The 24,657-nt window shown below is 43.7% G+C and overlaps 3 protein-coding genes across 6 annotated transcripts; 1 reads left to right on the top strand and 2 right to left on the bottom strand.

The window, feature by feature from the left end:
* Positions 1–25: 25 nt before the first annotated feature.
* On the bottom strand, positions 26–9,193 carry LOC108264241 (protein phosphatase 1 regulatory subunit 3E). The gene is made up of 2 exons (XM_017465577.3): positions 9,054–9,193; positions 26–8,855 (listed from the first exon to the last, which is right to left on the bottom strand). The coding sequence occupies exon 2, from the start codon at positions 8,360–8,362 to the stop codon at positions 7,412–7,414; it is 951 nt and encodes a 316-aa protein (XP_017321066.1). The 5' UTR covers positions 8,363–8,855; positions 9,054–9,193; the 3' UTR covers positions 26–7,411.
* A 9-nt stretch (positions 9,194–9,202) lies between these two features.
* Positions 9,203–23,748, top strand: si:ch73-103b9.2 (uncharacterized protein LOC100150067 homolog). 4 transcript variants are annotated; one of them, XR_008393830.1, is made up of 3 exons: positions 9,203–9,774; positions 9,905–10,900; positions 17,099–17,225. XR_008393830.1 is itself a non-coding variant. In XM_047154649.2 (3 exons), the coding sequence occupies exons 1-3, from the start codon at positions 9,526–9,528 to the stop codon at positions 22,362–22,364; spliced, it is 888 nt and encodes a 295-aa protein (XP_047010605.1). In that variant the 5' UTR covers positions 9,203–9,525; the 3' UTR covers positions 22,365–23,748. The 4 variants fall into 4 exon arrangements, 3 of the variants coding, with proteins under 3 accessions (XP_047010605.1, XP_047010604.2, XP_047010603.1); XM_047154649.2 differs by lacking the exon at positions 17,099–17,225 and adding an exon at positions 22,152–23,748 and having other exon boundaries at positions 9,905–10,330; XM_047154648.2 differs by having other exon boundaries at positions 9,905–10,330; positions 17,099–18,302.
* atmin (ATM interactor) lies at positions 15,324–23,952 on the bottom strand. Its single transcript, XM_017465575.3, has 4 exons — positions 23,743–23,952; positions 20,416–20,541; positions 20,119–20,318; positions 15,324–20,022 (listed from the first exon to the last, which is right to left on the bottom strand). Exons 1-4 carry the CDS (start codon positions 23,950–23,952, stop codon positions 18,282–18,284), a joined length of 2,277 nt encoding a protein of 758 aa, XP_017321064.1. The 3' UTR covers positions 15,324–18,281.
* Positions 23,953–24,657: the final 705 nt, after the last annotated feature.

The following is a 24,657-nucleotide window of genomic DNA, read 5'->3' as shown; positions in this document are numbered from 1 at the left end:
AGTGTAATAAGGTACGACTCGTATATATGATCTTCTCACCTCAAATGCTTTTAATGTAATCGGTTAATAAAATATAAACCACAATACAAACTCACCATACAAAAAAATAAATTAAAACAAAAACGCTGTTAGGGATGCTGAACAGCGAGAATACATCATTTTTACTGGATCGGTTTAAAAGAAAACGAGCAACACCTTGGTACACAGACACAGAATGGAAAGACAGGTTTGCATAGATCAATACCGAAGAACAGAATCTAAAGATGCTTTTACATTATTATTATTATTATTATTATTTTAAAAGCTTCTGCGCTAAAACGTTATATATTAGTCTGTATATATATATATATATCTCAGAATTTTAAATAAAGTGCCAGGAATGAAAAAATATTCTAGCACGTTTCAGTGGCGTATGGCTGTGTTTCATCTATACGGCTATTCAACGTACAAAGACACTCGTTCATGCCCGTCGTACGACGATCATGACATACAGTCTGAACGTCATTGGCCGTCAGCAGGTCACGTGACACGCGTGCGCGTCACTAAATCTAGTGCACGGCCGCCCGAAAATCCCCCCAAAAAATCACGTTCCACGTCTAACGTTACGTACTGACGTAATGACATTCAGACATGATGTTTACAAAGTTCAAAAGACACACATTATTTGTGAGTGGGGGAAAAAAAAAAAAAAAAAAAAAAAAAAAAAGCGCCAATCTTTTACATTCATTGCCCAGACACAAATAGATCCCTTAACGTTATTCGTTCTTCTTCAGCTTGCATCTGTCCAGCACAGAACCTGAATATATTACATTCATCTGAGAGTCCGATTTTTACTGACGTACATCCAACTGGAGACTCGAGTTGAATCGTACACAACGTTTTATATATGTATAGATATATATTATGTACAAAAATAAAACACAATCCACCACAGAGGAAATACAGTGTATACACGCTACCCGTCAAAAGTTCGGACCTCAATTTTTAATTATTTGATTTTCTCTTTTAGAACAACGACGAAGACGTTAACAGTATAACACGTTGTATTATGCGGCGATCGAGCGGGCAACATTTTAGCGTAAGGTTTGGTAATAAACTAAAAGCATTATTGTAATTTAGTAATACATTAAGCATCGGTTAAATCAGTCCATGCAGGACTTTTTTTTGGGATTGTTTCAGCCAAAAAAAAAAAAAAGAAATTCTTCCCAACATTTTTTCTGCCCTTTCTGCGGAAAACTACTCGAATTGGCGAAATTGCAGTTGCACAAAATTTCACAGTGATGCTTGTTGGTAAACGAAGCCCTTTAGCAGTACCCACGACGCGTCTCGGCCCGAATCCGCAGAAAACCATTTGGAAAAATCGTGAGCTCTTCGGAATATCACGGAGATCTCTCGAATTCCGCGTTCGTTTCTGCGATCGCAAACTCCTGGAGAGATCGCCAAATTAAAGTGTACGAGTGTAGCTTGATTTATTAATAAATGACCTTTCTGACCTACACTCCAGCGTTAGCATCGTAGCTTCCCACCGCCCTGCAAACGTCCTTAACATCTGGATAAATAAAAAAATAAAAAAAAAACCTATGTACAACTTGCTTAGAAATAGTTTACTACCAAACCGTAAAATTAAAACCTCAACAAACTGAAAGTTTTAGTTTTATTTTTAATTCCTAGCAGCGTTCCGGCTGTAGCTTTGCCCGCTCGGCATCTTCTCAACCTGCTTCGTGAAGGAACGTCCCCCTTTGTTTGGACTAAAATCCACTTTTAAAACAAAAATAAACGTACACACTTTTTACACACTTTATATATTCCTCGTCACTGTTTACACTTGTCTTAGAAACTAATTTCAACCATAAACCTTTACCACACGAGTCATAAGACGACGAAAAATATATTCATATCCGATACGTCCAATCTTTTGACGGGTCGTGTAGGCGACTCTTCGGGAAATGAACGCGTTTTTTTTTTTACCCCGTATGAACTCTGTGAGGTAACGTCGCACGTACGTTATCTATTAAATAGTGTATCTCACACACTTCCACACTATTCATATACGTACTCAGTAGATCAATAGATTCTCTGTCTATTTTATAGCCTACTCATGAAAATAATTTATCCACAGGGTAACAGGAAGACACGCTTTGCGGCATGGGAAATGTAAAGGAGGACCTCCCTAGCTAAACTTTACGAATAACAGAAAAGAAAGAAAACAAACAAACAAACAAAAAAAAAACAACAACACAGAAGCAGCAATTTTACACAAGTCTAATACACACATCTCAGATCAAAACAGACGCGGTTTTACAATCGATAGCGCTCTTTTCAAAATAACAAAACCAAAATCCAGAACTGAATACCCCGCGGCACGTCACGTCACGTCACGTCACGACCTTTCAAAACGTGCATTTCCCATTTCCAGCATGACCTGAACTCCTCTAACCTCACCTACGCATTTCATTTCATTCTCGCTAGCACAAATAGCATCGCAAGTAAAAAAAAAAAAGTCCCATTTTAAGCACTGAGGGTTTATTGCACTTGCGTGTGTGTGGGTGTATCGCAGAAAATATGGCTTCCGGTTCGGAAAACGCGCCGATCAATGGACGTGCACGCAAATAGAGCGGTGTATAAATATGTATTAAAGTGCAAGGGATGAGTTCTTAGTGTTAACCTTAATGGAGGAAACTGAATAGGAAACATCGGGTGGCTGCATGACGCAGTTAATACCGCTAACTGCGGTTTATCGTTTTCTTTTCACGCAATGTTGCGTGTGGAAATCGAACGGCCGCCGGGAGTCACTTCTCAACTTTAAAGCGAAACAAAGTAAAAAAATAAGAAAATAAGGAAACCGACAGAGCTCCGTTGGACTTGAACCGTGCGTGTACGTCAGAAATAGACATCGGGTGTAAAAGCCGATATCTCAAAAGTGCATTATGGGTAACATGTACACTGTGCGTAAATATAACCATAGAATATGATAAAAATATAATAGCGATAAACTGAATGAATTGTGTGCGTGCTAGCCTTTTTGCAGGATGTTCTTAAAATAAGCGACGTGCTAAATTACAGCACGAATAACAGATTTCAAGTTTAGAGGAAATCTTTGACGAGAATTTCGTTAAAAAAAACCGAAACAAACGAGGAAGTGTGAAATGATATTTGTGCCACTGAACTTTAAGAAAAGTCGGCAGGCTTCAGTTGACCTTCTGGGGGAAGCGTTAAAGGTTCTGCGTAGAACCCTACACCGAAGAGTTTCTCGATCTCGAAAAAAAGGACTTTCTAGAAGTTCTAATTGTATAATTACTCAACTTGAAACGGAATTCAATTCCTACCGGCACAAAATCATTCCATAAGGGCGATGAGGGCTGGATTTCGTTTGGATTCGTACAAGACCAAGCCGTGAGAAAACGTTCCGGAAGCTCTCCGAGCCCGTAGCGTTAACGTCGGGCTTTTAAAGTCGTATCGAGTCGCGCGAATCGCTCGGGATTTTTGCGAGTCCGTGTTGTTATCGTCCCTCGAATCTACTCCCTCTTCGTTTCTTTTGGGTTTCTCAATTAGAGGCAGTGTGCTTTGGCTCTGAGGAGGAATTTCATGCATTATTAAATAACCGAAAAGGAAAAACATCCTGCAAGTGCTTGGCATCCGCTTTGACAATCGGGTACTGAAACTTTGCGCAACAAAAATGATCTTCGGTCATACAGGTGAAGCTTTTTTTCAGTCCAACGTGCTAGACTGCGAAATCTGTAGAGACGCTATCGATTTTTTTAAAGAGTGCACGCGGTGTATACGACCCCCCGAGACGTGCGGTGAAGCGTGAAAGCTTCCTGATTTAGCCCGGCGTTTCGTCGTCAAACTTCGGCGATCGGGTAATCGAGATCGGATCTGATCTAATCTCGTGTGGTCACCGATTCTTTTCACCGTTCCGGTGAAAAATACGAAGCAGACTACGTAAATTCAACCTTGGCTCAGTTTTTAAAGGGGGGGGAGGAGGCTTCTAAATAAATAATGTGAATGAAGCTCGACCAGATTAAAGCCAAATCTGCACAAATGCTACATTCCCTACAATTATAACATCGACGACTTGACACGATACGACGATATTTCACAAGAAATGAAATTTACAAAATGACACTCTGCAAGCAAACACACCCAGGACAGGAATGATTTATCATACGTCTCGTTTTGGTTCTATTGCATAAAAATAAAATCTGCTTCTTCTTCTTCTTCTTTTTTTTTTTCTTCTTCTTCACATTAAACCTGAAAGAATAGGCACTCCAGCTGTTCTGAAAGGTTGAAAGGTTCTCACAGTATAAACGTGTTTGCTATTAAACGCACGTGTTGAGTGAAATCGGACGGGGCTCGGAATGAGTTAGGTTTGAGAACGCGAGTAAACCCGTCACGTGAAGAAAGCATCGAGACAAGGCGTGGCCGTTTCTACGGAATATCCGGATTTTACGGATCGGATTTCCCTCGGGTAACGATCCCGATCGTTTAGAAATTTTTTTTTTTTTTTTTTTTTGCTTAAATACCTCTATATAATGGTTGCACCCGAGCGCAAACGTTTGCACAAAAATACAACAAAGCGTAACAAAAAAGGGTCACGTTTTTTTTCACTATAAATCAATAGCCCTATTTGGACGGGATTCAATTTACAATGGGAATCGGGAGCAATTCTATAACCTCCAGGTGCGACTCTGTGATTTTAATTTCCATGGCAGTGGTTTTTCTCCCTCATCCATTGAGGAAAAACTCGATTTGACTGCTGCTAGTCGCTACGTTTAGTCACCTAGCGCACGGATCGATCGTAAAAACACGAGTCCCTTGAGCCATCTCTCAACTACTTCCTTGCTTTGGGACGTATAACTGCGTCTCCATGCTGCCCGCATCATGAGTCCATTAACTGGAGACAGAAAACAAAATCGATCAGATCCTGGAAGCTGATTGAAGGGGTGTATATATATATATTATTATATTAGGTACAGATATAAACTACTTTATCTTCACACATATCAAAACATCATACAATACTTCGATTTCTATCGACAAACGAACATCTGACGTTACGTGTGAAAAGATTTAAGACAGACGTCACACAGTGAAACTAATCCCGTCCAATCAGGGCTCATGACGTAAACTCTATAAGACGTGACACGTTACTTCATTCGGCATAAAAAAAAAAAAAACTTTTGCACGTCTTTCTTTCAGTCCCTTTCGATCAAATTTTATTTTTTGTTGGTTTGTAATTTGAAACTTGTTTTAAACAAGTAAAACAAGTTTTACTTGTTTACCCCCCCCCCCCCCCCACCCATTTTTTGCCCTCTCCAAGGGGGTGCAAACTTTTGCACTCAATTGTATATAGCCATGAAAGCCGCACCGTAAACGCGGCGCTTTTTGGTACTCGTTTTAGGTGACGGAAATTTCTAGAAACGAAACATTTCAAATCGAATTTAGCCAATCTTATACAGGGAGTGGATGTTTATTGTTGCTAATGCAAATCCTACGCTGAAATCATTACACGATTCGTGTACTCGACGACATTTGGTCAAATCGTCCCGGTCTTACATTCAGAACGCTGCTTCGAGTGTCCGTTCACCGAACAGCTTTGCTTTTAAAATGTATAGAAAACAAACAAATCGGTCATTTCATGTTAAAAATGGCTACAATTATGCGACCCACACGTAATCGTCCGTGTTAAAACCCGCACGAGATTATTCGAGGTCAGCGATCGGACCGGGCCGGCGAGCGTGTGACGATTTCGGCAGGATTCCTCTGGGTGCTTCTTGATGGAGCTTGCACTTGCTTAGAACCTCGTGGCTCTTATGTTGAAAAGGTCAAAGAGCAAAAACGTGGCAGGCGAACACGTCTTGGCCGATCGAGCGCGTTTAGAACGGATGGAAAAATCTATCCAAATTCCATTTCGCCCTCGAAAGCGCCCCCCCCCCCCCGCCTTTACCTCGCCTTGTGATGAGATGGAAACTTCAGGACGGGCCGTCGAGCGCTGGGAGATAAAACGTTTTCGAGGTCATTTTGAAAGTCTAGCTTGATGTTAAAGGTCTCGGCTCTTCCCTCGAGTACAGAGCGTCACGAGAAGACATCCTCTTCCTCCCTCGACTCGTTATTACTAAAAAAAATCTCGTCGGGTCGGTCCGAGCCAACCTCCAGCCGTCGCGTCCTTCTCGGCCCTCGGCTTCACGGACGACCGTATGAGCGAGCGTACTCGGCTATGTTACAAGCGTTGGCGTATATTCTGTCCACCATGCGTAAACGGACAGAGGCTCTGCACGCGTTTCTAGCGCTGGATCGTGGTAGAGAACGAGTGTAAAAACATCTCACAAGGCCACAAAGCCACATCACCTTTCACAACAACAGTGCTTTTCATCTAAAACAGGAAGTTAGTCAGCACAGAAGAAGTTACTCGGTCAAACAGAATAGCAGTCGATTAGATACATCAAACACCTTGGCTGAGTTTAGACTTTAAATACGCTTGTGTGCAAAAGTTTGCATACCCCTGCTTGACGATGATGGAAACAATAAGGCATGTCAGCTTTTAGCATAGGTGTAGCGTAGGTCATTTATTCTCAAAGCACATGCTGTTCAGTTTGGATATTTTTTCTGCTAACCTCTTTGGCCTTCTGGTATTTTTCTCATTCCCACTGACTCATAACTCTGACAGCAAAACAGCTTAAGAGTTATGAGCTTAAGAGCTGAAGCCTATTTGAACATTTTCTGCCGTCGATAAGATGTACGATTGAGGCATCTATGTCTATGAGGTGTCTAATTGTCTATGTCTAATTTAAATGGTTTAAATTAATCAGACGGCATTAGATGATGCAAAACTCATGGGACAGCCACAGATTATGCTACTGGCATCTCGAACTGGACGCACGAGCTCAGATCGTGCGTACCGGTCTACGTTAGAGGATCGATTGCATAAACTGACATTCAGAGTGTGTTATAAGAATTCTACCCAGGTTTTATCGGGATCTTAACGACGTGATAATCTTAAAACCATGCACAGTGCACACCCGGCTTCAGTCTCAGTCTCGGGAATGTTTCAATAAAAAAATCTTTGTAAATAATTGTACACACGGGATTTTTAGATAAAGTAAACGACAGGGGGATGCAAACTTTTGCACTCAAGCGTAGGTGCGTTATAAACCTAAGACTCTTACACTCTGTCTAGTTGCCTATATGACCAGTATGAACCAGTCTGGATTCAGCCCAAGTGTATGGGCTGATTTAATCAGATCAGATCAGATCAGTGCCAGAGGATACTCTGAGCTTTGATATGGAAAAGAAAAGGCGCATCCTTAATTAGAATACATCAATTACGCGTGCACCCACGTGGGATTCAGTGTAGGCTGCACAGATGCAATGCAGGCCTGAATGATCATACTCATAATCACACCCAGTGGTTCTAAATGAAGTGGATCCAGCCGTTATCCCATTCGCGCGGAGGCGAGATTTTGAATCTGTGGCGTCGGACTTTGTAGTTCTTGCCGTCGTTGTTGTCCCAGAACTCGTGCGTCCCGACGCGGTAGCGGACGGCGAACTGGAGGCTGCCGCTGCTCTCGAAGAACGCCGGTGTGACGATCTTGAACTGGAACTTGTCGGTGACGCCGTCGCTCGAGTGCGGCACGTAGGATGCGGGCACGTCCATGAAGGTTAGCCAGTTGTTGAGCGTGTACCTCAGAGTCACGCTCTTCTCGAACGCCAGGTTTACGACGCGCACGATGCCCGAGATGCTGAACTCGTCAGTCTCAACGGATTCCAGAAGCACCTTGGAGATTTGGAGACGCTCCGGGAAGTCGGGCTGCGCGCCCGGACTGGTGAACAGGGTCTCCACGAAGGTGGACTGCGTGTATCCGTTGGAGTGCTCGAAGTTGTTCAGGTGGAGCGCTCTTGCCTTTTTGAACTTGTCCATGACACGGCCTGGAGTTTTTGGCACGTCGGTCTCGTTGAAGTGGTGCACGGAGATGAGCTCCAGGCCGAGCGAGTCGGCGAAGCGCACTTTCTTCTGGCTGGCCGGGCTGCAGATCCGCGCCACTTCCAGTTTGGCTCTCTCCGCGGAGCTCGGTAAGGATTTGCACCGGCGGCGCAGGCCGGGACTCATCGGCGGCTTCGGGAGGGATTCACGCCCCCTAGGTTTCTCATCCACGACGCGCATCTCTAACGACTCGCACTCGGTGGTCACGGCTTCCTTCTCCTCCTCCTCCTCTTCCTCTTCGCCATCCGTTTTCTCGCCGTCGTCCATCTTCTGGTTAGCGGTCAGGCTCCCAAACAAGCCTGCGATGCAGCTGTAATTTCTCGGGAGGCAGTTCTTCGGAGGTAGCATGACCGCGACTTCCCCAGTCGCTTCGGGTTCCATAAAATAATAAAAGAATTCAGTCCTGGCGTGTGAAACCTGTCCGGTCAGCAATGATGAGGCAATGAAGCCGGCCGGCTCAGGTAACACTGACTGCCTGCGTGCCTGTGTGCGCGTGAGTATGTGTGTGTGTGTGTGTGTGTGTGCGCGCGTGCGCGTCTGCGTTTGCGCGTTTGCGTATGCGACTTCAGCGCGTGTCTTCACATCTCCTCTCCACTGCGGATTTCTGCGCCACCTTTTCCCTCCGTCGACTCACCAGTTTGCTGTCGCGAAAGGAAATCTCCAAACACTCAGTCAGTGCACCCCGTCTAGAGAGGCAGCACGAGCGCATCATCGACGCGCTGCTCTACGCAGAGCATTGCGGAAGAGATGAATTTCCTCTACACACCTCCTCGGAGAGTCGAGCGTGCGTGCACACAGTCACGTTGCCAAACTGATCTTCTAGGTGCACGAGCAAAAGCACAACAGGACCTTTAAAGGACAACTGGAGCGCGCACTGCAAAAAAAAAAAAAAAAAAAAAAAATCAACCACCATCACTGTGCAAGTGTGTTACTCAATGGGATTCTTTTGTAATCGAGAGTCCATGCTAGTCAATCTATACGACAGTTCTGTTTATAATAAACAGACTGTATAATAAAACTGTCCTCTGTGCTATCATCCAGGCTATAAGGAAATGAAAACATGGAGCCATACCTCATATAATGGACACGACTGACTTGGGGGAAATGGGGCGGGGGTGGCGTTAAATACAGTTTATTGCCAATAAAACAAGCACGAACAAGCTTTCCTTCTTAAAAGATCTCCAACTGCAACAAAACCATCAACTGAAAGTAAACTGAAGAACGCACGTACAACTCTGAAGCCACGCCCCCCACTTTGCCGTCCTTTTCCGTTACGTCAACACGTCGTGCGCACAGCCTATCCGTCGCGTCCCTTTGATCACCATAGCAACGGCACGTAACGCCGACTGGCGCCATGAACACACCGAGATAAATATTTCATCGCTTGTTAAACTACCTGCACGACACCTCAGCCGCGTGATGATGCTTCTCAGCCAAGTTCTCCATATCTGGGTTCTCTTTGCTTGACTTCACACACACACACACACACACACACACACACACACACACACACACACACACACACACACTTTTGTTGCTGTCCCATGATGACCTCAGTGGAGATGAATGAAGGGTTTTCCCCACACGCAGGAACATCAGGAATACTCCTCTGTCCATCAGGACGGATGGATGCTGATAAAACCGCTGAGAGTTTGGAGACGCCGGATTGCGAGACGCCGCGGTGCAATCTTTCGAACAGTTTCGTGGAGGTGCTGCTGGATATTAGCGATGAAATCTCTGTGAAAGAGCAGGAAGCTTACAAGATTCCCGACCAAACAGGCTGGGATGACGCTGTAAGTAATGCAGCCTTATGTTATTATTACCGACCGACATATTTTCCATGTTACTTTCTTGTATAATTGTGTAATATAAGTACTGTATTAAAAAAAAAAATCACATGCCGGTTGTGCTGTATGTTGACAGATCCAGGGTTGGGGTCGGTGTTCCCCTTTTTCCTGCCTGTTTACCGCACAACGAAAGAGCAAGAAGCTCAAACCGGAGATCTCAGCCTCGCACTGTGTCCTTTGCACCGATCTGAAGGACCTAAAGCTCTCGGAGAACCTTGTTCCCAGCCGTGCTGCTTCAGAAGCGCCCTACGAGATATCTGAAGAGCCTTTGAGAAGCAGCGTTCCTCCACCTCTGGAACACCTAAACAGAACCCCAAGCACCATTACTTCTACCTTATCCTCAGAAGAAGAACCGTCCGAGTTCACTTTTAAGGAGACGAGCATCACGAAAGACCTGCTTGGAAATAAACTGCTGTTTGGGCCTGAACAGTACACACCTGACAAAATTCGACCTCACCCACCTCGACCGGATGCTCCGTGCCTGTTCCTGAAAGATAGAAAGGTAGGAAAAGTGGCACTGCTTGGTCGAGTTATGGTGCTGCCACCGGTAAAAGTGCCAACAAATCCAAATGTTAATCCAAAGAGCTCGAATTGTTTAAAGAGGAGAGAAGATAGCGCCACAAGACCAGTTTTGGTTAGTGAGAAAACTGATGGAGCTCAAGAAAAAGCGGTGGTTATTTCTTATTCCAGCCCAGTTGTAGGCACCTCCCAGGGATCTCTTATGTCCAAGCAAGGACCAACGCACTACCAGTATCACTTACTATCTGCTTTAAGCATCTCCAGAAAGTATCAGATTCCCATCAACACCTTGGCAAAGACTCAACATAGTGCCACCGCTCTCCTGGAACGAAATCTCAGGCAGGAAGAGCTGATCAGGTCACCTCTAAGGCACAACTCTGGGCACAGATCGCAGTTAGGCCTCAAGGATAAAAGTCTGAGAAGGGCAGAACCTGAGCTTCCGATGCTTCTGGGCACCAGGGTCCAGATTCCAGTGTCCACTCAGCGATTACTGTAGCTGCTCCTCGTCGCCATCCAGTGGACATTAAAGTTGACTACATGCTGAAATGACGATGTATATTCTCCTACTGGAAATAACTTTTGCACATCGTTACTTCCGAACAGGCTTTTAATGTGTTCGGGTTTTTACAGATGATCCGTTTTTATATCAGAAGCAACAAGAAGAAGAAAAAAAAAAATGCTCAAAATGTGTACGTTAAGTAAAGAACGAAACGCTCGGATCGTGACGTTATAGCGAAATAATCAACGACACGGTGGTGCGATGATGCAGGGTTACGGTTGAATACTTTCCAGTGACATCACGTCCTGAAGTGTTTTATTCCTTTTATACTTCTGCAATATGCCAATGCATACATTTTTTATCTATTAAAAGAACAAAACACATTGTTTTATCCGTTTATAGTTACATTCAATGCTGTGGAACGTCCGCGAAACAGGTTAGTTCTTGTCATCACTTATGTCATAGCAGCTATAAAAGCGGTCCCTCACCAGCTTCTCTTTATACGCTTTCTTGAAGTTACAAAGAACCACACGTCGTCGTGTTTCAGAGAAACCGCAAAGCACAAGCCGCCCCCCCCTCCCCCCCGTCCTGAAGATGTCAAAGCTTTACCTCTTTACCTCGCAAAACTGTACAGCTTTAACTCTAATTGTTACAAAGCACATCTGTTTATGTTACAAATCCGTTTATGTGAATAGTCACAGTAAGCTGTTACTACAGATTTACTGCCATGGTTTCCCACTGAAGCTAGGCAGGGTTGAGTCTGTCCACTACCTGGATGGGAGATCTCTTGGGGGGAAAACTAGGGTTGCTGCTGGAAGTGGTATTAGTGAGGCCAGCAGGGGGCGCTCACCCTGTGATCTGTGTTCGTCATAATGCTCCAAACAGCACAGTCTTGTTAAACCGAGGTCCTGACTCTCTGTGGTCATTAAAAATCCCAGGACACTTCTCATAAAAGAGTAGGTCGAAATTCCCCCAATGGCCTACTAATCATCTCTATCCCTGAATTAACTACATCACTCTCCTCTCCTCTCAGCCAATAGCTGTTAGGAGTTCTGGTGCACTGTGGCTGCCGTCGCATCATCCAGGTGGATGCTACACACTGGTGGTGGTTGAGGAGATTTCCCCCATACAATATAAATGTAACTATAGAAACGTAAATTTTTTTTTTTTTACTTGACTTGGTGAAATCGGAATTGTTCCAGAGCTGCTGTAAGTGATTCGAGTATTTTATAAACGAACGCTACAGCATTACAGAATATTTGAGCTAAATTGCGAGAATGTCGGCTGTACAGTAGACTAAGCGTTTTTTCTGTAGGATTTTAAGAGCTCGGGTCCAAGAATATCTCTCGATCTCCTGGCGGTTGTTGTCGCGTGCCTTGGAAAAAATAAAGAAATAAATCACCACTCGCTCGTGCATTATTAATGCTGCCGTTATCGAGGCTAGAGAGTTTCACACTTGAGTCACTGCCTACTCGTGTTCAATTCAGAGATACGGACTAGAACTTCGGTATCATAGAATGATGAAAGTAAAAAAGTTGAATTTGTTGTCGGTGAACTTTGGAGGAAGTCTCGTTGTCCATCCATCCATCCATCCATCCATCCATCCATCTTCTACACCGCTTTATCCTTTTCAGGGTCACGGGGAAACCTGGAGTCTATCCCAGGGAGCATCGGGCATAAGGCGGGGTACACCCTGGACAGGGTGCCAATAAGTCTCCTTGTTTGATAGTCAAAATGTATGATCGATAAATATGAATGTGTTCAGGAATTTGTTCACCATTTCGCAGGTGTCCTGGGATTAACAGAATGATTTAAAGTGGGTGTGAATTTTGTTCATGGAAAACTGTTTGTCAGCAACCTTTTAACTGAATAAACGAATGCTAACGAAACAACAGTTCACCCTTCTGCTCAAATTATACGCAACAAAAACGGGCCTGAAATCCGACTCACATTAATTTAGCCTGAACGGATAAAAAGTTCACGAGTAAAGACCGAGAAACACGCGACAAAAGTTAATAAAGAAGAAGAAGAAAAAAAAACAAAACTATATCCACTTCACGTTAATGGACGTCCACAGATGGTAGACAGGCTGTCAGGTTCATTTATGTGTAGCGACATGAAATTCATTTCATCTGTGATGATCGGTAACACTTTTTTGTGGCAAACGAACCATGGGTGGTCGTTTTTTTTTTTTTTTTTTTTAAGCTTTGTATCAGAACGTATGACGAAATGGAGCAGATGTTTCCTCGGCAAATGAAAAACACCACAAAAACGTCCAAACCGGTCGCCTGGACTAAAACACGAACCTTCAACCACCGGAAAGTGAAAACCGAATCATTCTTTTTAATTTCATGAAGTTTACGCGGCACGATAAACATAGACGGAGCTGCTCTGCTGTGCCTTGCGTTCTAGATTTCCATCCCTGACCGTGCCTTGCGTTCTAGATTTCCATCCCTGACCGTGCCTTGCATAAGGACGACGCTAATCATGACCCTTAGAACACGATCTCTGCAGTGAAGCACGGTGGTGGTGGTACCATATCGCGCAATACCCTGGACCTCATTCTTTCTTTGATTATTTCCCCTTTTTTTTTTTACCTTATTGGAAAAAATAATCTAATCTACATCTCCTCTAGGTAGAATGACGGCTGTTCCACATTCTTCCATTCTTTAACGATGGATTTAATATCACTTCCTGATTGACACTTTTCCAGAACTTTGCCTGGTTAGACTTGTTTCGATTACACCACGGCCTTCATGATATTTGCGCAGGCACGCGCTCTAAACGGAACATCTCTTCCGGGAACCAGTTAGAACGCTTTTAACAGCGGACATGTAGACGCTAGTCACCCGATTACGTGACTTCTGAGTCACTACGTGACTTCTAACTGGTTGCACCGGAACGAACGCTGCGATCTCGTAGTTCATGCCGTTACGGGCGGGACGCACCGCTTCGACTTGACGCCTTGCCGCAGCACCGATAACTTTACTCGGATTCAAATCTAACCCAGTTTACGCAGAGGTAGCGAGGGCGACGCGTGTTTTTCCAAAGCCAGGACCTTACTTTGTTTTAATATTTAGCCAGCCTTCTGAAATGATCCACGTTTTCGAGCGCATCTTGATGCACCGCTTCAACCACACGGTAAAAAGTCATAAGGTGTGCGGTTCACGAACCTCAGTGGTGCGTGACGAGCAAAACGCCCTAACGGGGCCGAATACTTACGCGATCGTAACATTCCATGTTCTTTTAATTTGTAAATAATTTCGCAAACTATACTCCTTCCCCCCCTTCACTTTAGCATCAAGGGCTATTTTGTGTAATATATTTCCTAATTCAACTGACTTCAGTTCAAAATGTCGCGAAGTTCATACCAAAGGATAAAAATATTATATTATATTAAATATCGTCCGTTTTCCCCCTCGAAGAAGATTCAATGAGACATAGACGAGCTGTTAAACCTAACACCCTGACCATGGGAACTCGACGTTAAAATACATGGTAAAAGACCTTCATTGTTTGCAGTCTAGAGCTCACGACTGCTCGAGAGAGACCTCGCAGTTACCCGGCAACTGAAGCGCCACATTCTAACGCTTTCTCGCCGCCACGGGGCCTCACACGCCTCTTTGCTCCAGATTTAAGAGAGGCCCGTGTTCAGAAATGCCGGCACGCTGAATTCCGAACACGTTCAGCCGACGCGATCCGCTTCCAGGGTTTGTAATTCTTACCTGTTCATCGTGAGGCGTTTTCTCCTTTCCTCCGCACGTCTAACGTTATGGTTTATCATCAGGGTCGGCGTTCAACCGCAAGAGTAGGATTAAAGCCGACAATTTAAAAGCAGGTATCCAAACAAACGGGAACTGGTTTGAACACCGCGTGCGCTCGGCATGGGATACTTACAGTACCTGTAAAGTAATAACATTAAACGGTAAGGAAAAAGAAAGACTTGGCACTTTTTATTCGTAGTTGCCCGGCAGACGAGTACACACGTATGACGACCAGAGGAAGATAAGAAACCCTACATCGTATTGACTTTGGAAAACTCACTGTTCCGAATCCTGACCGTCGTGAAGCCGTCATCACTCACCTGCTAGCGTAGCATGCACAATACGTCACCTTTAATTAAACATACAGAGAGATAGAGAGAGAAAACAAATAAATAAAGCTAGGTAGGCTTTAATAATAGTTTTACGTGCGATGCAGGAATGAGGACGTCGCCGAGGCGTTCAGCGACGACTTTTGGGTCAAGGTCGCAAGGACGACGTGAGGAACAAGGGGATTTAGACACTCGTTCATGCCCTTAGTCTGTATTAATGCACTTATTTCACCCTGGTCCATTCCGACCAAGCAGAAAACATAGGACTGGGAAGCACACTGAAGCCCAGTGGCCTAGCTATAGCTATGGAATTTATGATGATTTGTTCACCGTCTAACATGGTCGCGATTATTCAGTCTGAACAGTAATAACACAGTCAAATCATAATTGTTCTGGACAGAATTTTATTTTGAGCGACTGCTGCAGCCTAGCCTAAACGACCAAACGATACAGGGTTCATCTTATACGTCAAAAACCCTAAAGAACGCACGTGACCAACTTAAGACATTTTTAATATTAGAAGAAAAAACAACAACAACAACAACAACCAAAACAAATGTAACTGAACTCAAGACATGTTCTTGGCACAACCAGGACTGCATGCACGCTCTTCCGAAAACCAAGAGTGTATACGGACAATTTCAAGTAACCTACGACGATATGCTTGCGTTCGTTCCTGCTAGAGTATATAGTGTCCGGATGCGAATGTCGGCCTTGGCTGAGAACCTTTCGGTTACAACACGACACGGTGACATTTACATTCTGTTGCTTGCGGAAAGCTCGGTTCATAAATATAAATATGAATGAAAGACGGACCAAAAGCGGGCGGGGCGAACCGTGTTATGTTATGTGATAAATACTGAAATAAGACGACGCGATGGCAGGCGAAACGTGTTTACGGAGTGCAGTATGACGAATAAACGCGCAAATAAATACACTACAGGGTGTTCGGAAAGAGAAAGACGGAAAGAGCAGAAGAAGGACAGGGCTAAAAAAGGTCCGCGAGCTCTTTCGAAATAAATAGCTTTACGTCAGATGTGTTTATATTTACCGTTTAAATTAAGGCACCGGCACGAAAGCTAATCATGGAGCGCAAGTAGTGCTTAAAGTGAAAACGCCTACATTCGGGGAGACGTTACATGCTTCCTGTGAATATATTTCGTTAAAGGTTCCATCTTGCTGTAAACAACTGCGATTTGCATGTCGGATCACTCACAGTACAGAATGCAAATCATTGTAGTAATAATAATAATAATAATAATAATAATAATAATAATAATAATAATAATAGCGTAGCGAGCTCAACTCTTAAAGGTCACCGATATTTGCGACATGCATAAATATGCATACATTAGAATAATTTAAACCGTTATGAGCGTTACGACATAATATTCCGCTGTAGCCGGAGCAAAAATATCCGTGAGAACCAAAATTGTTTAAATACAATAACAGACATCTCTTTTGAACAATTAGAAACCAAGTTAACAAATGTAAACATAATAATAATAATAATAATAATAATAATAATAATAATAATAATTAAGCACAACGCAAAAATATCCTTACAGTGCAGCCAAACAAGAAAATATACAAATTTCACAAAGAAATCTGATTTTAGATGAACATCATTCCAGTTAATGATTTTAGACTTGCGCCACACTGTAAATTCACGACTACATAGTAGCACGATCATCATCGCCGAAAAATGATATACTCTGTTCGAACGGAAATTAAAAAAAAAAAAAAAAAAAACACACAACAGACCATTTTCCAAACAGAAAGAGTGCTGAACAAATGTGCAAAATAAAAGCAAACACGTTAAAGGAGAAGTCGAATGACGGCTATGAAATGATAAAGTGCAGCTAAAAGCCCTATTTAGACCGGGTTAGTTTCTTCGCGGGACGTCCGCGGTAACTTCTTTACGCGTCTCCTTTTGCGTCCAGGTGCGACTGGGGCACTCATGGTCATGTGATCCTATACTGTGTCATATGATCCTATACATCAAATTTAATTTCTCTCAAGGCTGTTTCGTATGTGTTCTCTTTTTTTTTTTGGGGGGGGGTGGGGGGGTGGGGGGTGTATAAACATAATGTAGCTATAAACAGATATAGCTATAAACAAAAGGCTATAAACTGATTTTTTTTCTAATTTGTTTATAGCTACATCTCATGTTGTGGAACGTACGAGGGAAGATCCAAAAATCCGTGGAATTGGAACGTGGCGCCCGCGCTCGACGTAGTCTCGGTCTCTCGAGTGACGGGAAAAAAAAAAAAAAAACATCTGGAGAACTGGTGCACCCAGAATTGGAGCTCGTCAACCGAGGAGTTTTTAATCAGAAATGACTACCACATTCGCCAGATTCGAAGGGGATTCAATGAGAAATGCTCAAAGTTTTAGAATACTAGTTTTTTTTTGTTGTTGTTAACAATTCTGGGAATTTCTGGACCCCACCTTGTACACAAACTTGTTCCTGTTATCACTCATCCTGTTACTCTCCCTCACTGGCCTTCGGTTTTTGCCTCTTTCTTGAAGTTAATAAAACAAAATGTCACCAAGAATTCCTCCGTCCTGAACTCTTTCCCCAGGGTGGAAATCTTACATTTCAGTTTAATTTGGAACGGAGTCAGATTGGATCAGACATCAGACCTCAGTCGAATCATATCGGTGCTGAGGGAAAGAGGGAGATTCACACCCCTACTTTAAAACTAAATTCGCATGATATTGTGTAATATATGTACTGTATATAAAGTGGTTTACAGAAGCAGCTGACGTTATAACAGCTCTTTTAATTGGCCTTTAATTCAGGATCACACTTTTCTAGGTTATTGTATTTCTTCTGCTAATGCACTCTGAGTGTAGAGAGTACGGAGACTAAGTTATACGACTCGTAGCAAATATGTTGTTGAGAGAGGATACATCTGTTCATGTTTCAGGAAAAAGACACGCAGACTAGGTGACTAAATATTAGGGAGTAGCAGTAAAACTAAAATGATCAAAAAATACCAACGTGGCCAGTCTGGAAATAAAAGGAGAAGGGCAAATGATGCAAAGAATTTAGGTCTTGTATGTAAACCTAAACCTAATCCTGTCCGAATAGGGCTACTGAAAGTTCTTTGAGCTTTGAGACTACTTGCAGTGGAATGACTCAAGATGCTGAATAACTACAAGTGAGCTCAATTGCCACAAATGCCTTCCAAACTGAGCCCCTTATGGTGATGAGCGGTTGGGAGAACTCCATCTGCTGCCCCGAAGCATCCACCTCTGGGCGGGTCATCAGAAACAGTTCCTTCGTAACGTTGCCTACGTCACATCCACTACAGACGAGCTAGAATGGTAGAGAGCTCAGCTGATGGCTTTGTCCGAGTGCTGAAAAAAAGACAGGAGATCTTCACCGGTTTGGGTTTCCACCGAACTGAAATGGGAGTCCATATTCCAAGCCAGGTCTGCTGACAGGAAATCATCCATGACTGTCTGTGTCTCATTGCTGGTTAAGAAAAGGTGGCCTAGGCTGGAGGGACTGGAGACTGTCTGGGTTTCAGTGCTGCTAAGTCTGATCTGTCCATCATTGGAACAGGACAGGGGCAGAGGCAGTGGAGGAGGAGGAGCCCTGGTGTCGGTCTGGGTCTCGGTGTCTGAGGACTCGGTGCTCATGTTGAAGCTGGAGTGTCTTAGGATGCTGCCCAGGGACATGTGACTACTGTGGTCAAGAAGAAAGTTCAGATCTGTTTGGGTTTGCGTGTCAAACATCTCCAGCTCAAGATCGCTCGTTTGGACCCCGGTGCCAACATCACTATGATGGTTATCCCCGAGGTTATCAAGCAGGAGGAAGTCGGTTTGCGTCTCAATGTCGAGGAGCTCCAGGGGTGTCTCCGAGCTCAGGCCTCCTAAGGCACTCTCGTCTGTCTGAGTCTGAATATGAGTCGCGTTGAGGAAATCCTCGAAGTCAAAATCGATACCCGTGTGCTGCTCTTGCACTGGAACCAGGCCCGATCCACAGCTTTGAGCTCCACTCGCCATGCCTTCAGAAAGGATGTTCTCCAGATCACTGAAAAGGTTCATCGTCTGAGTCTGATTGTCGGCTACCGTGTTTTGGTGTAAAATGTCTCTCTGAGCTCCAAAGCACAAGGATGGTGCGGTTTTGTCTTCAAAATATCCTGATCCTGTGCTCATGGGATCAAGATCGCTGGCGCCAAAAGGTCCACCATGTACGGTAGTCTGTGTAGAGACGCTGAGCATATCGGAATCGAAAAGATTTGCGCACATTATAGCTTGGTCCATCTGGGTCTTATTTACCGAAGCTGCTGGGGAGCAACTTGTCTGAGTTTCCCTCGTTGTGTTACCAGAAGGGAAAGGTATCTGACTGAGAGATTCAGTTTGTGCCCCAATGGAAGATGTGACTTTGGACCTCAAGGGGAACGTCTGAGTTTGCACATTGACCGGTAGCTGGATCTGGGCGCTCACACTAATGTCAGTTTGAGAACCGGAGGAAACCGAAGCCTCACTCGGGGGACCGATATTGACTCCTCCGACAGATCCCTTACCGAGGAATGAGATATCTGTTTGAATGTTGGTTGAGGTGCTTTTACTTCTCGATCCCAAATCGTTAACGGGTTCATCAACTGAGACCAGGTTTTCTAGATTGACTTGGATCCCTGTACTGATGGCATCCAGGTTAGCTCTGGAAACGGGCATGGTTTCTTTGAAACTTTTATTGTTTAACGGAGGTACCACTGCCCCAAGCGACTGAGGCATGAAATGCAAGGTACTCACGGACCCTTGCGCGTCCACCGTCAAGACCACGGACATCAAAGCGCCACTCTCTGCTGGCGGGAGAAGGACAGGCAAGTGTGCCAGCTGCATCACGGGGACATTGACCAAAGACATTTTAGGCATGGGCAGGAGTAGCTTTTGGAGGTTTTTAGAATGGACAGGGTGGTGTTGTGGTAAATCTGGAGTGTGGGATGCACCTTCAGCAGGAACTGCTCCTTCTGTGACTTCCATTTCAAAAGTTTGTCCATTAGTCTCAAGTTTTGTTGCACCGCGAGATAGTTTCTCCATTTTTCTTTTCTTGACGGGCGGATACCTAAAGTAAAAACAAACGTTTAGATACAAGGTGCTGTGCCAATTCAGTTATAGATTCAAGAGTCAAGCAAAGCCATGACGCTTTAAACGGGAATACCTATGCTCTTTGGGAACCTCATGACCAGTTCTGTAGATGTGCGACAACAGTGCCGTTCGACTTGCGTACGGACAACCGCACGTACAACTGTAGGTCCTTCCGCAATCCTCGGCATGCCTCTTCAAGTCCCATTCTGTGCTGTAACCATTGCTGCACTTTACGCATTTGTGCTTCTTCTCTGCGTGCATCTTCATAAAATGCTAACCGATATAAAACAAAGTACACCGGGTTCAGCATCATGGTCAAATCCAATACCTTTATATGCATGCAGGTCACATGGGTTATCATTTTACTTACCTGCTTAACCAGTGCAAACTGGGAGAAAGGCCTGTTGGGTCCTCTTGGACAGCCCTCTATCGGACAACAGTAGAGCTTCTGTGAACCCTTCATATCCTTTCGTACCGTAGGGTTGACGATACCCTCCTAACAAATGGTAAAAAGTTATCAATTAGATAGTGCCTATTAGACACAGAGGAGTGGCAAACGTGTCAAATATCAACCCTACATGGGATTCCGTCATATATTTCACTTTAACGCTGCGAAAGGCACAGTACACGTCCATACATGTCCAAGTATTCATCTGAGAATGGAGTGCTGACCTCAAATGCCCTCAGATTACCTCACTCTTTTAAAAAAAAAAAGAGACAACAAATGTCAGGATGGGTTTTGCAAAGATGCTTCGTGAGTAGGTGTTAAAAACAAGGATCACGTGCTGTGACTAAACCACGTTACGGATGCTAGTGTTCCTGTGTAACGAAAACTGGAGCAGGTCTTATCTAACTGAGGAAGAGGTAAAAAGGTTCATGTCACGTAGGTCCAACGACCAGAGAAAGAAAAACCTACTTGTTGCTGTTGAGTTTCGCAAAAGATGTACAGATGTTCAAACGTAATGCGCTTCACAGGTTTCAACACACCTCGAAGCTGTAACTATAGCGCAAGCTTCCAAATCCAAAGCCACCTGCCGCACTACACACATCACCTTCGGTAGAACACCTCTGGATCTCGGTAGAACTGCTGGAATTGTGCAGCTTTCGACTTACCTTGCAACTCGGAACTACGTTATTTTTTACCTCAGATTGTTTGAGCTACGAAGTCCGGGGGGAAAAAAATCATCATCATGGACCCCTCCCTGTTCATCTTCTGTTAGCAACAAGCTAGCCGGCCAGCTAATTGTGATGAGCGGTGTATTTTTTCCTCCTCAAATCAGTGAACTGTATAGTCAGTTATATAATTCCATCCATTCATTCATTCATTCATTCATTTTCTGTACCGCTTATCCTTACTGGGTCGGAGGGAACCTAAAGCCTATCCCAGGGGGCATGGAGCAGAAGCCGGGGGACACGCTGAACAGGGTCAGTTATATATTTAACAATCGGATATATCCATGTTGATCGATCTAAAGCTAATCCTTATATGTACAGTCTAACTCATCTAAAAGCTAAGAATCATTACTTTGTTTACTGCCGATGCCGATAACAGCGATGTCGATTACAGCGATGTCGATTCGATGTCGCTCAGGGTAGAGGAAACGGGAGACCGTCCTGACGGTGGCGCATGCACGACTGACGATGTTTTCAGAATCGTGAACACAACGAAATAGCCTGCAGCTCAAGCATGCGGTCATATTAAACATAAGGAAAATTAAAATATCACTGGACTGACTGGAATAAACCACACTGTAACGTTTATGGCGCACACGATGTGCTGCGTGAGACGTTTCATCGGGAGAGGATACGCAGTCATACGTTCCTTTCACTTAACTAGCTTGCGGTATGTTATTACGTCATATTAGTGACTACTACTTTTTAGCCTAGTCCGTTAGGTTACCAGGCAACCGAACTTCGGAAAAGCAAGTTAATGAATTTATCGTTTGTCCACCCCTGACTTTGAATCTACAGAAATAATCTTGACCCAGGCTTTGAGTGCGTGTTAGCGTTCAGGTCGTGGGAACTTGGTTCAGCCATTAGCTGTTTTTGTCTCCAGGAAATGCAGAGAGAAAGGCTGACGTTTTCTTTTCTCTCCGTCCCTCTCAGCAGGAGGAAGTGTGTGGACGGAGGACCGAACGGAGAGATACTTTACATGCAGAAGCACATCGGAGGGTAAAACTGCGACACAAGCCTCCTGAAAGTACTGCCAAGAGGAAACTTGTCGAAACTGCAGTCATAAACACACTCATTCGGTGCAGATCAGGTTTTTCAGGTCTTTCCGGAGTTCTTCTGACCAGGGCTGTTCAGGGTTTCCTTTAGCCTCTCACTTCCCCACTGATAAACCAGGTGACTAAATTAGACACGTCCGTCGTCGCGTGAACTCTTTTACGCTGCATACGGAGTATCGGGATTATATCTGGAGAAGGATTACACACAAACTGGATTTAAGACACGGAGGGGAAAAAGATTTCAATCTGAAACCGCTTCAGGCGGTCCGAGACATATTTATATTCATATACACGCCTGACCGATTATCCAATCGGCCGATCACGTGTGAGCAGCATAATGCATAAAGTCATGCATCTACACACCATGAGCTTCAGCTAATCTTCTCTAGATTTTATACAGAGTGGTGCGAACGACTGAGCCGTCCGAAAGGCTGCTCAAACCACGACGAGGGGAACCTGATGATTTCGTAGACCATATCCACCTCACGCTTGTGTGTTCGGAGGTGCTTTTCTGCTCAGAACGTTGGTAAAGAGCGGTTATTTGAGTTACCGTAGCCTTCTTGTCAGCTCAAACAAATCCAAAAAAAACTGAACAGAAACCAGCTTTTCTGGGACCAAAAACCATGTCAATGAGATCTCATGTTTGATACGAACATCAGCTCCTTGAGCTGTATCTGTGTGATTTTATGATCATGATTCGTTATTGGTCACATATACATTACAGCACAGTGAAATTCTTTTCATCACATACCCCAGCATGTTGGGAAGTTGGGGTTAGAGTGCAGGGTCAGCCATGATACAGCCCCCCCCCCCCCCCCAGAGCAGAGAGGGTTAAGGGTAAAGGTTAAAGGTTAAGGGTAGCCTGGCAGTGCTGGGGCTTGAACCCTCGAGCTTCTGATCAGTAACCCAGAGCCTTAACTGCAAAGCCCCACGCCGATGGTTGTCACATGATGTGACATGATGATCATCATGTCACATGATGATCCAAACCAGGGTTTAACTGAAACTCTTCAGCATCAATCAGGACACTTTATATCAATTGTGTTGAATTCTGGATTCTGATTGGTCAGAAGGTGCTGATTAGTTTTCGATAAAAGCAGCTTGTTCTAACGCGTTATCGTTTCTATAGTAACAACTACAAGAATTTCTGTAATGATTTCTATCGTTACGTTTTGATACAAACATAATCACAACGATAAATAGAACTGAATATGCAAATTCGCCTATGACGTCACCTGGTGATTATTAGACACTTTTTGAGCAAGAATTGGCCCTTTCCCCTGAAAGTTGTTGACAACAATAGTGGGAGAGTGTCAGCGTTAGCCGGCTAGCTTCTAGGTCTAGCTGGCGAAGTCCGGCCTGTCGGTTAAATCTTTCTCAAAAACATATATATATATCTATTGATATTAAAAACGAAGACGAAAAACAGGCCTCGAGCGTGTGTTTTGGTTGTGAGCGGGTGTAAGTACCTGGACTCTGTGGGACTTGACGAGGTGCATGTTGAGCGCCGGGGTGTTGGGGAGGATTTTGCCGCATCCTTGCACCGTACACAGGATATTGGTCCGCACTTTAGTCAGCTCCGTTATAGAGGGTTTAATGATCTCCCGGGACTGAACCGACGGCTCGTCGCTGCGTTTCGCACCGCTGCAGCACGACTCACCCGCTGCGGTAGCGGCCATGTTGGAGTCCTTTTCAGCACTCGCGCTGCTTCACGCGCACCCTTTTCCTCCTTCCTCCCCCACTTTTACTTCCGAGTGCGCTTAGCAACCAATGCGCTACGTCATCATTCCCTAGCAACCGCTTTTGGGTTTCATTTAAATGATTTATATTTTCGTGTATGTATATGCTATTTAATAAATTGTTATTATTATATTTTTAACCAAAAAGTACAATTCTTTATTTTTTCAATTCTTTACTTTTTGTCAATTATAAAAAAACAAAACAAAACAACAACTGAAGTAATCTGTACAGAACTTTTATTTAAAAACATTTGAATTTATGTATTTTTAATGCAAAAAATATAATTACTATGATGATTATTATTATTATTATAAGTAGCATAATTAATTGTTTATTATATTTTAATGACTCAAGTTGTTTACTTTGTTAGATAAATATTTATTTGTTTTAATGCAAAATCTCTATAGTAAGAAAAATAGAAGAAATAAATAAATAGTTTCAGGTTTTATTGGCAGAAAATGACCAAGAAATTTACATTAATAAACAGTTATAATATTTTTAAAAAATTCAAATGAACTATTATGAATACTTTTAATACTCTTTTTGTGTTAAAGCCATATTTTCCATGGCTAGAAAATATGAAACAGTCAAATTTGTTGACATTTTCATGTATTAATTTTAATTGCTATACAGATTTTAGGTAG

Source organism: Ictalurus punctatus, chromosome 4, assembly GCF_001660625.3.
Source record: "Ictalurus punctatus breed USDA103 chromosome 4, Coco_2.0, whole genome shotgun sequence".
NCBI lineage: Eukaryota > Metazoa > Chordata > Actinopteri > Siluriformes > Ictaluridae > Ictalurus > Ictalurus punctatus.
This window is presented reverse-complemented; position numbering and strand designations above follow the sequence as displayed.

Coding starts and splice junctions, on each gene's coding strand:
- LOC108264241 (XM_017465577.3), bottom strand. CDS start 8,362: ATGGAACCCGAAGCGACTGGGGAAGTCGCGGTCATGCTACCTCCGAAG.
- si:ch73-103b9.2 (XM_047154647.2), top strand. CDS start 9,526: ATGATGACCTCAGTGGAGATGAATGAAGGGTTTTCCCCACACGCAGGA. Junction 9,775..9,904: donor AAACAGGCTGGGATGACGCT/GTAAGTAATGCA, acceptor GTATGTTGACAG/ATCCAGGGTTGGGGTCGGTG.
- atmin (XM_017465575.3), bottom strand. CDS start 23,952: ATGGCCGCTACCGCAGCGGGTGAGTCGTGCTGCAGCGGTGCGAAACGC. Junction 20,542..23,742: donor TCAAGTCCCACAGAGTCCAG/GTACTTACACCC, acceptor ACCATTTGTTAG/GAGGGTATCGTCAACCCTAC. Junction 20,319..20,415: donor AGTTTGCACTGGTTAAGCAG/GTAAGTAAAATG, acceptor TATATCGGTTAG/CATTTTATGAAGATGCACGC.